The sequence below is a fragment of the Pseudochaenichthys georgianus genome, chromosome 4 (genome assembly GCF_902827115.2).
Source record: "Pseudochaenichthys georgianus chromosome 4, fPseGeo1.2, whole genome shotgun sequence".
In the NCBI taxonomy this organism is placed as follows: domain Eukaryota; kingdom Metazoa; phylum Chordata; class Actinopteri; order Perciformes; family Channichthyidae; genus Pseudochaenichthys; species Pseudochaenichthys georgianus.
Genome location: NC_047506.1, coordinates 10067541 through 10079273, shown reverse-complemented (window position 1 = coordinate 10079273; position 11733 = coordinate 10067541). Strand labels below are relative to the sequence as shown.

General features: G+C 44.6%; 1 protein-coding gene across 1 annotated transcript in view; it reads right to left on the bottom strand.

The window, feature by feature from the left end:
• Positions 1 to 816: 816 nt before the first annotated feature.
• The window catches only part of suco (SUN domain containing ossification factor), a 41043-nt gene continuing 30126 nt past the window's right edge, over positions 817 to 11733 (bottom strand). The window contains 10 exon segments of the mRNA XM_034080671.2: positions 817 to 3703; positions 3705 to 4001; positions 4660 to 4715; positions 5483 to 5574; positions 5883 to 6037; positions 7201 to 7305; positions 7408 to 7495; positions 7660 to 9009; positions 9178 to 9262; positions 11421 to 11504. Coding sequence (XP_033936562.1) covers positions 3443 to 3703; positions 3705 to 4001; positions 4660 to 4715; positions 5483 to 5574; positions 5883 to 6037; positions 7201 to 7305; positions 7408 to 7495; positions 7660 to 9009; positions 9178 to 9262; positions 11421 to 11504 — 2573 coding nt within the window. The 3' untranslated portion in view covers positions 817 to 3442.

The window sequence follows — 11733 nt, the reverse complement described above, 5'->3', positions numbered from 1 at the left end:
ATCTTTTAATAACATGACACATTTTACTTCTTAAACTGAAAAAGTTGACTGCCACAATCATTGGGCTGCACAAATATTATTTCTTCTCTTTCTCAAAACATATTCAATAAAAAATAAAATGCTCTTATTTTCAGAATTTTACAGTTGGTCAAATGTAAGCGCCTTACGAAAACAGAACTGACAACATGTGGAATGCTGTTGTATTTGTGGTATATACAGCAGCCATCAGGAAAAAGTTTAATACATTTAAAAATGGCCATATGTTATATAAACATATACATGTTATTGAAAGTAATCACGTAATGATTAACAATGAGACTATTATCGAATTGCACAATGTGCTCCTGTTCTTCTTTATCTCTTGTCAATAGATCAACTCTTTTGAAAAACAAGTCACCAAAGAAGTTACTTTTGTCGGTTGGTGTTAAGTTATTTGTCCTAAAGGCGCTAGTCTAATGTTACATTAACTTTTTGAAAGTCAACAAGAGTCTCGGTCAAAAATAGAAATGTCTTCATCACAGTGTTTATGTACAATTATGTATCTTTACCAACAACTAATGTAGCTGCACAGTGCATGATGGCATAAGACAGACCCAAACTGCCCTGCTGGATTTTAATGCCCAAATGTATTGACTGCTGTTTAACACTCAACAAGAAAAAAAAGCCCAAGTACATGTTGTTTTTATAAGCCAAGCAGGTGAAGTTTTCACATTCATGTGAATTATTCTCCAACTGTCAGTTTCAAAGCATCCTACATTACTTAGGTAGTGAGCGTCAGCCTCTCTTCATCCATAATAAAAAACACCAACAACAAAGTGAAAGACAACAAAAAAAGGTTTTATTTAGAAATTCACAGTTTCTAATGGCACTACAGTTTTGTAGTAACTCACTGTTGCTCCAAAATACTCTGCAGCTCTTCAGAGTAATCAGAGAGAGAAGATAGCACTTGACGCTTAAGGTAGAAAAACAAAAAGGCAAGAGGAGTTATACAAAGTGCACACTGAGCTCCTAGAACTTCTCTCCGAGGACATTCTCCCTATTCGCTAGGTTTCGGGGTAAGTAAATTCAAAGTAGTTTCTCACAGCACAGACACACATACATGAGATCAACAAATAATTCTCACATGCATACGGGTTTACACACAAACGTAAGACCATACACATTCAAAAAGGGTAAAAAAAAAAAAAACTCATGATTTGCTTGGTTTGTGGAACATACAGAATCACAATTATAGTGTTCTTAATTTAACCATCTTTGCTGCGTTCCCTTTATTCATAATCTTCTCCTCACAAACCACAAGTATCATTCAAGGTGGGGCAAAACCGAAGTCAAAGAGCAATGACAAGTGATTAAAAAACTAGAGCGTACAATGAGTGAAGATGCACAATACAAATAATTAGCTAGTCGGGAAAGCAGGCGTGAAGAGTGATAAGCACTTTTAGCTCCTAATGAGAACATGTTAGAGTGGTTAATAAATGCAGGCATATTCAACTTTTGTTCACAGTTACGGAAAGTCGTGCAATGGAGGTCAGAGGTGACGTTGGTGGGTAAAGATATGTAAAGACAAAGGAGCTGTAGAAGCAGAGGTAATGGTGTCTTTTGATGAGTAAGATGAAAAATCTCTGTCTCAGTCATTATGTTCACAAGACCAACCACACAGTGCCAGTCAGAGACATACGGCATACATATAATACAAAATATATTTTATTATTAAAAACAAAAAATACCCCTTCTCAAATCTGAGTCTTTGCGCAGGTCAGTCATGAAATCATAAACGGGGCGAGTTAAAATCGTTTGGATGGCGATCCAACAAAGATGCTAAAACAAGCACACAGAAGAAAGAAATAATTTACACTCACTTCCACTACCCAGCAGCTCTGAGCAAATACAAAACCAGCAGTGTGACGACCCTAAAAAGCCTGCAGTTGTGTAAATCAATACTAAAGATCCTGTTATCAGCTGCAGGACATGTGACTGCTCTCCCATCTGATCATTCAGGCCGAGGCAAACAGAATAAGTGGCGGCCATAATGTCGGGGCCGAAGATAAAATGTAAAGAAAAAGAAAAAGAAAACTGTCCGTAGTTTACCGTAGTTTACCATGGCCATGTGTCAGTGCTGCTGTTGAGGGCATTTCACCGTCATATTTCTGTAACATACTCACGAGGATCAACTCATTTGACACTGCAGGACCGGGAGACATGCAAGTTAGGTTAAAAACATCTGTAGTCATTTAAATAAATAAATACATAAATAAAACTGGTCTCTCTGACTCTCAGTAGGAGGTGTGTGTGTGTGTGTGTGTGTGTGTGTGTGTGTGTGTGTGTGTGTGTGAACATTCGGCTCTGCAGCCCAATGTGCTCCTAAAGTACATTGTGCTCCTAAAGTACATTGTACTCGAAAACAGGAAATTCATGTCTACATACTGGTAATGTGAATAATTCAAATCAACCACACCAGCAACGATAAAAGAGGAGCATGGCTCAGTTATATACGAAGAAAAAGAAACTCGAACACCGTGGCTTGCCTCTAGCCTGTTCTTCACTTTACATTCCTCAGTCACATTTTTCTGTATTATTGCAATTTCTCTGTAATGGGTGTATGTGCAAGCTTTTCGGGCCCAGCCCAAACTGACTGAGTAGGAAACATCTCTCCGTGGCCTAGTAGGACCTCCAGACTGCTGGGATTGTATTTGCAATTTGAGGTTACACAGGACACGAAACTGAGAGGACTAACACATTCAGACGGGTAACGTGATGTTCTTCATTCAGCTCTGATGGTTGGTTTGGAACAGACTGACGGAGACAGAGGACGAGGAGCAGAGCTGAAACACTCTGGTCCCATGACACACACCTGCAGTCATGTGAGGATGCGATGCAGAGACAGAATGGATTAAATGATGGCAATGAAAGGAGAGAAGTAGTTTGTCGTGCTCCCCACGTCTGCCACGACGACACAATTCATCCAAAAGAGAAGCCTAATACTTCTCGATGCCCCCGGGGGGGAAGGAACGTAGAGCTGAGGCCTCCTCACGTTGTGGGGATAAAAGCTTACTAGTGCTCAACTGTCAAGGGACAATGTGCTTATCAAGAAGAGAAAACGCCTTGAACACACTTCAATGGATTTGACTTGATTAAATGTTTCCCTCCCCACCGCAGTTTCTCTCTCGTCCGCATCCACAATTCTTTACATTTAATATGTTTAGCTTTAAAATGTCTAGAACAGATATAAAAGGCACATAACCGTAAACAGCTCTTTGACAGGAGTGGATAAGGACTGGTTGCTGTGGAGCTTCTGCTGCCACAGCCATTTCAGTTCCACGGTGCGCCTGGGTGCTCATGGGAAATGTGGTTCTTTGGGATGCAGCAAGTGCCTCATCTCCTCATAGATCTGCCACTACATAGTGTGTGTTGTGAGTAGAACGTTGTGTTAAAGTGTGGGCTTTCAGACATGTCCGGTGATTGCTGTCACCCTGATGGTCCCGACACTGATCTCCTTGTTTCCCTTCATGAGCTGCTGCAGGCTGGGCAGAGAACCCACGCCCCCCCCACGCAGGGCAGGGAACTGCAGCTCCGTCTGCCGCGACTTCCTCCTCTTCATCGAGCGCTTGTCCTGCCGGGACTTGGTGGGAGACTGCTGGAGGGAGAAAGGCAGGCTGTGTCCATTGCACAGGTCTGTGGAGGAGCGGATGGGGGAGGGGGGGGGGGAGGCGGCTCGTGTAGGACTCCTCAGAGTGGGTGGACGAGCTGCAGCTGCTGGTGTCTGAGGAGGTGCAGGTGGGCAGTGACGACGCCTCCTCCGCAGAGGAAGAAGGAGGTGGTGGAAGAGGAGGAGGAGGAGGAGGAGGAGGAGGAGGAGGAGGAAGAGGAGGAGGAGGAGGGGGGGAAGGGGGGCAAGGTTGGAAGCCGTTGCAGTTCAGAGCCCCGTTTGTGAGAGGAGCACAGGGGTCGGCCAGCTTCAGAAGGTCAACCTTGTCCAAAGACTTTGACTTGCAGCGCTTTTTCTGCAAGGAAAAGCATAAAACAGGAAGACATTATGAAAGAACATTTAGATAAAGCAAAGATACATCAAATATTGTCACGCCATATTAACCACTACTGTGCTGAACACCACGGTCACACAAAGATGGGTGGGGAAGTTCCACAGGGAAAGCTTGAATCTAGGGTTTGGAGGAACCAAGTATCAAAGCAATGTATTTCTAAATGATCCCAAAGCTGTACAGTTCTCTTGCACCGTTTGATCCGTCCTATATATTCATGTTGCACTGCTGGAGGAGCCTGCGACGGAAGTTTGTCATTGCCATATCTACACAGTAGCCAATGTGCACATGACAATAAAGCCTAGAATCTTGTAATATAAGTAACACGGCAAATTATTCGCATTGCAAAATGTTTCGAGTGGGAAGTGTTTTTACATTGCATAAAGCAGAAAAAAGCCCACGGTGTTCGCAAAGAAGTGGTTAACAGGTATTTGGTCTCAATAACAACACGGTTCAGGTGCCACCTTATCTGAGCTCTTCAGAAAGCAGTGACTGGCGAAGAAGCCATTCACTGCTTCAGCATACTTATAGTACAGACTGACTGACACCAGAAAACACACAGCACTCAAGTTATTCAAACGACGGCCGTCACAGCCAACAGCAGGTGGAACATACACTGTACCTTTTTCTCTGGAGCAAACCTTAGAGGTTCTACAATGTACAAGTCATCGGGACCTACTGGGGAGGGGAGAGAGGGGCTCGGTTAATGATGGAATGGCAAACAGGAATACATACATGTATTAAGCATGAAGTGACCTTGCAAGTAGTTTTAATTAAAGATGCAAACATCCATTTTAATCATCGCTAATTGTATTTTCTGAAACTAAAAACAAGGGTAAAGCTACAATCACAGTGAAAGTCTGTTATGTCATTATCTGTTACTACTTGCAAATGTCTACCGTGAGCCAGCAAAGCACCATGCTCTATTATTATACATTTCTTACGCCTGCATGTGGGCACAAGCTGGCAATGACAGCCTCTCAGACTCAAGGGCACACACACACACACACACACACCCACACACATAGTTGAGGGATAATGAACAGCAGGGGGAGTTTAAGGTTTCATGAGTCAACGAATGTATTCTTTTTATTGCCGGCACCAGCCTCTCCTGTTGGGCTTGTGTCGCTCGAGGCGCTGGCAACAGAGATATCGGCCACTGAGCATGGCAACATGTGAGAGAGGAAACCAGATGAGAGTTAGAGAGAGAAAAGGAGTAGAAAGGAAACTATTTAAATGGGGACAGTTATGCGGAAAGAGCTGCAGCAGTCTGATGCAACATCTTTAAAGGTCTATAGCCGCGATAATGTGATCTTTGCAATGAGCTATGACTGTAGTGTCAAGCCTTCATGTAGCTTATAACGTAATGATTACAGAGGAAAGAGAAACAATAGAGGACAGAGGAAAGGTTTGAGGGAAGATTTGAGTGTGTGTGTGTATCTTACCTTCTGTAGAGGACAAGTGAAAGGACTTGGAGCGAACGAGCGGACAGGTCACCCTGCGCTTTAGGCTCATATCGTCATAGGAGGAGAAACACCTGACAAGAAGAATGACATTGACATGTGTGTCGTTTACATTGTCACTGTTCCAGAGTCTTAACATGAGTGGCAGGACAGGAGTGACAGCCTCTGGCAATGAAGTCACAAGTGATGTAAGTAATACGTTTTATTCTAAAGCAGCATCATAAAGCTGGGTGTAGGAGATCATGATGACAGATCTAAAACTGAAGGAACATAATAACATTCAAGCCTACGGTAGCAAAATTCCATATTCACACGTAAGGGGAGTGTGTGTAAGTGAATGTGTGTGTAAGTGAATGTGTGTGTGTGTGTGTGTGAGACAAACCTCTTGGGGCTGGGGTAGTGGTTGCTCTTGGGGAGGGCAGCAACGACGGGGTTGGGGGAGGGAGAGGGGCTGCGGCAGCACTGCAGACACAGCAGGAGGCCCAGAGTGAGACACAGGACCAGGGACACCACCAGGTAGCTCTGCCGGTCCGACACCTGCAGAGGAGGGGCACACAGTGAGAGGCTGGTCGAGTACAACAGTCATTTAAAGCTTCACCCATGTATGCACAAATGTTAACAAATTAATACCTTAAAGATGGCAAAGTATTTATCAGATTTTGAGTTTGATATCAGCAGGTCACGTATGGTATTTTACACTCAGTCCAAAGAGATCTAATTGCAAAGATAAGTATCCTCCATAGGACTATGCGACTGTCACACAGAAAAGAAAGCCCTTGAGCAAAAAGTGTATTATTAAACATGGAAACAGATTTTTTTAAATCACAGGTTTCACACAATGTACAACAATATATGTTTTTCCATATTGTATTCCATGTAAATACTGTTATATACTATATTTTTTATTATTTTTTATATTTTTCTAGTTCTCCGTCTGTTTCTAATTATTGTTTTACTTTTATAATAATACATTTTATTTGGGGGGCGCCTTTCATAGCACCCAAGGACACCTTAGAGGGCATAGGGGCAATATAGGGAACAATTAAAACAGTGGATTTAGTGAAATATCAGCCGGTGTAAAACAAGACAAACAGGAAATGGACTACAGAAGGACACAAAAGGGCACAGGGTGCAGTTTATAAAGAAAATGCCAGTTTGAACAGGTGGGTTTTGAATGTTGTTATGGAATCAGACAGTCGGATGTGTCGTGGCAGGGAGTTCCAGAGTCTGGGAGCCGAGCAGCTGAAAGCTCGAGCACCCGTGGAGCTGAGGCGAGAGCTTGGGACGGTGAGAAGTCCTACGGACGAAGAGCGGAGGGTGCGGGAGGGGGTGTACTCCTGAAGGAGCTCGTGATGTAGATGGGGGCAAGGTTATGGAGAGCTTTATAAGTGAGTAGAAGATTTCTGTAGTCAATACGGTAGCGGAAGCCAGTGATGATCCCGTATGTACGCACCATGACATCAAGTCAAATTCCTCGTACGTGTCAACCTACCTGGTAATAAACCCGTTTCTGATAAACAAATGAAATCCTAATTTCCAGGGATTTATTCTCTTGTATAAAACCCTTAAAATATCACAAAAAAATATAGTAAACTTAATGCCGTGTCATGTTAACAAATAAGCTTAGATTTGAACTTCACATGTCTATTTGCTGACCCCTGTAAGCAGTGTGCAGTACAACAGACAAAGGTTTCATGTACCTCTCTCTGAAGCTGGCTCACTGTGTCGGTGAGGTTGAGCATCAGTTTGCTGACGTTCTCCAGCTGGCTGTGCAGGATCTGGATCGAGTCGGTCTGCCTCTGGTCCTGTCAAATTAAAAAGTTACTAAATTGTTAGCCAATGTCAATAATCACACAAACACAACTGTGAATGCTTTTCTTGCTCTTTTAGCCTTCTTGCAAACCGACCTGCTCCTCAGCGATGCGGGATGTGTTCTGTAGTTTGATGATGGTCTTATTGAACGCTCTCTGCATTTCTTCCATCTGTTTACGGTATCTGAGAGGTACACGGATGCAGAAATGACAAACCCTTCCACAGTGCAAACTCATGGTATACAGCCCTGCCATTCATTTTGAAGCATATCCAAACAATAGACTTAAGGGAAGCACCATCTTAATATAACGTTATAGTACTAAGGCTTATTGTGTGCAGGGGGTTACCTCTGGCTGAGCTCCTCCAGGTATCTGCTGGACAGACTCATGTTCATCTCCAGGGCTTTGATCCTGTTGTTCAGCCTCATGAAAACGCTCTCCTTCTGGCTGGAGCCGTGCACCGCCCCCCCGTTCAACAGCATGCCGTTCCCAGCCATTGCTCCACCGGTATAATCTCCCCCGTTCTGCAGCTCTGCATAGAAGTCTGTAGCTGTGCGATGGACATTGCCATTCCCGTTGGTGCTCAAGAGGAACTCGTCCACTGAGTCCTCCACACGATCTCCAGTGTGAGAGTCCCTCTGCTCCCCGTTAGTCTGTGAGGCCTGGACGTGTTGTCTCTGCGAGTCCCCACTGTCTGCGCCTGGCTTTACAGTCTCTGCGTCTGTGGGTGGGAGAGCTGTGGGCAGTTCAGTGACGGGGGGGACCAGGTCTTCAGGCCTGGACGCAGTGGGAAGCAACTGAACGGGCTGCTCCTTGGCGGGGGGAACCACAGCACCAGGAGAGGCCGTCTCAGAGGCTCCAGGCTGTGGGGGGGGGCTGAAAGTTAAGGTTGGGGTGGCACTGGAGGCATGTTGCGTCTCCGGGATGGAGACAGCAGGGAGGGATGGAGTAGGGCCGGGGTCGAGAGCCGCGTCTTTAATGGGAGGGGGCAGCTTCTCCTCGTGGCTGGGGGTGGGCGGTGTCAGGGAACTGTGGATGTCTGAGAAACTGTGAGCGGGGATAGTGGCGGTCCTGCTCGGCTCCAGGAGGATGTTAACCTCTGGAGTTTGTGTGTCAGGGGTGTCAGCGTTTGGATGTGTGGTGGGCACCTCACCCGAGGTTTTCCCTTCATGTTGGGCCTTAACGGGAAGCTCGGGCTCTGGGGCCTTTTCTGTGAGGGGAAGGGCTTCTTTAAGGGGAGTGGGGACAGGGATAAGTGGAGGTGGGTGAATGAGGGAAGGGGGGTTTCCATCAGTCTGTGTTTGTGAGCTCAGCTGCTTCCGCTTTATGCTGCGTTGCCTCTCCTTGGCCAGCCGGGCGGAGCACCAGCGGTGGAGCAGCTCCGGCAGGGTGGCCATGCAGGACAGAGACAGGGAGGAGAAGGAGGAGAAGGGACAGTAAGTCTGGCTGTCCCACTGGTTCCTGTCCGCCTCCTTCCTCGATGACTCCTCCGTCTTCTCTTCCTCCTCATCTGCCTCATCCTCCATCAGGGTGACAGTGGACTGTCTGGGCTCCTCGTCGTCCTCCTCCTCCTCTACCAAAGTGACAATCTGTCTGTCCTCCTGGGAGTCGGTAGATGAGGGGGAAGGCGTGGAAGAGTCATTGGAGAGATCACAGTCCTCCTGGGCTGCAGGGGGATCTGGCTCTGCAGGCTCCGGTCTGGAAGAGGCACAGATACTGATTTAGAAGCAGATAATCAGAGCTTGGTTTTCCTGGAGGATGGTAAAAGGATAAGTGAAGTAAAACAACACTATATTGTAGTCATCTTATTTCAACTCCTCCTTCTGTGACCTATACATCATTTTTAATTCATTAAGGTGGTCTTACAGTGCAGGGTCCGGAGGTGTTTCAGCTGGTTTAGGTGCAACTTCTGTGCTCTCCTTCTTTTCCTCCACCTCTGCTGTTGTATTAACTGCATTGAGGAAAACACAACAATCAAACAGTCGGTCACCGTCGCAGAGTTCACAGGAAGAGATCACTTTTAGTGCCGTGGCCAGTTTCTCCCAGATCCTAGTTGCCTGCAGGAGGCAGAGTGGGGAACAGACCATTTTCGCTCCACAGAATGGCTGACAAGCCCATGTTTGGGAAGGCCAGAAATAATGTGAACCAGTTCAGTCCAGTTAGAACCGACTTCTCCCTCCCACACTCTCTTCCCTGCTTACTCTGCGGGTGTAAATGCAAAATGAGCCCTAGAAATGCAAAGACACTTTTTGCTAAAAAAGTAAAGAAAGGTTGACTTAGTGAACTTACGCCTAACATTTCATAATTCAATTGTGTCAAATTGAATTTTATAAAGTAGACTTCATTTGTGCGGCAGCTCAAAGTAAAATAAATCTACTTTTGGAACAAGTGGTCGGGTGTTCTCAGTTGGTCTTTGTAAAAGATACTTAATTACAGGAGAGAAACACAAATGTTAACAGAAACTGTTCAAGAGCAGACGCTAAATATAAACATTATAATGTGAAATATGTGTAAAGCAGAGTTTTCCCTTTAACTCCATGCATCAGGGGAAAGCTGTGTGAGAGTCATTTTGATGTAACTCTGTGGCATGAACAGGACAAGGAGCAGGCTGTGGCGTCATGGGCCCCCCTCAGTCTGAATTCATCTACGCTCCACTGCCAAAAGGTAAGACACAGAGAGCCAAAGTGCTGCTGAAACGCTGCAGGGCACCTCCAGCCGACAGTCAAATAAACATCTGACTCAGCTCACATACACATTCAAGGCCATGCGTATGCTCACACAGGAGAAGGAAAGAAAATGACCTCGTTTGAGCAGCAGTTAATTTAAACAATATGTGGGGAGACATGTGGCAAGCTCGAGGGAAAGAGAAAGGAACAGCTGAAAAGGGATGGTATGAGCAGGATGAGTGTATAGTTATAGTACTTCTAAAAAGGTCTTTGAATAACAGCGTTTCCACGAACTAGCGTTGTGCAATATTCTCAGTATTTATTTAAATGCGTTTCTTCTCCTTTGTTTCTAAATACTTTATGGAGCTGTTATTAGCTTTCCTTTTGATGTGCTATTTCTTGGGAGAAACGGAAGAAAATTGGCAATGTTTTCATCAGGTTCTCTTTTGATTTCATTTTCTTCGTATCAATTAATGCACTTCCTCCTCAGGCAAGACTATAAACTTTTCGTCATATTCGTTCCTGATGTTTCCAATCAGGTTTGCACAAAAACAAAATATGAATAAAGAATAAATTAATGCGAACATCTTTCCTACTAACTATTAATCAGAAGTGACCGTGAATTATCCAATAGGGCTCCAAAAGACTAGTTTGTGATTGAATTGAAAACTAGTTTGGCGACTCGTGCCGAACAACCTTTTCTGAGAAATGGAAACGATCGGCGGTTTTAAATGGATAAACCAGTTTTACATCGACTGTTAAGGTGTGGTTGTTCAAACAAAATAAAACGAATGCATGTCAGGGCCTTCTATTAAAAAGAGAAAATGTACAGAGTCTGGGTTAATACCGTAATAATGTTGGACCCTATTATCTCTTAAAAGGTGGGGTAGGTAACTTTCAGAAACCGGCCCGGCTAAACGGATTGGATTGCCGCCCTGTCTGTCAGCCTTCCATCTCGTGCACGCACAAATGCTCTGTAAGGAAGTCTGAAGGAAAGGGCGGATTCTTTTCAGCTGTGTACTTTTAGTGCACTCGAGCCGGTTTCTGAAACTTACCTACCCCACCTTTAAACTATATTTAAGCCTGTTACTGCGTGTCAAGCCTCTTTGAAAACTATTCGCGTAAATGGCTTCCAGAACAGTTTCACTTTGCCCATAAGAGACCTTTAAATACCATGGTTTGTTACCTTTCAAATGTGTCAATCTTCCCTACAAAGTAAAGTTTGTGAATGCATATAGTTCTGTATTCCAAGATATTATATCATTGTTTTAATCAAAACTATGACAATACGTCAAACTAGTGAAAGACGTTGTATGCAGCATGGGCAGAGCTATAGAGGGGAAATCAGATAAGTCACAATTTACAGAAAAGAGTCGTGGACATGAAAGATGAACAGGATGGAAAATAGGAACAGGAAGCTTTAAGTGTTTGAGGGATGAGTACCTCCTGCGACTGTTCCACCCTCCAGCTCCGGCTTGCCGCCCAGCACGTTAGCAGCAATGTTGTTTACCATGTTGAGGATGGCATCTATAAAAGGAAAAGAAAACAGTTCTTTTATAACGCATTAAGTTCCTATACAGAGACTTGGGGCCAAACATGAGCTTTTTTTAAACTTAACATTATATCCCCTACATGACTTTCTTTCCAGATCTTTCTTCAGATTTTAAGGTTAGGCCCGAAGGTTTGTGTGTAAAGCCTGTGTGTGTAGGGGTTGACCAGTACTCTTTTTGCTCAGGAGACAGAGGGGCACCAGTGT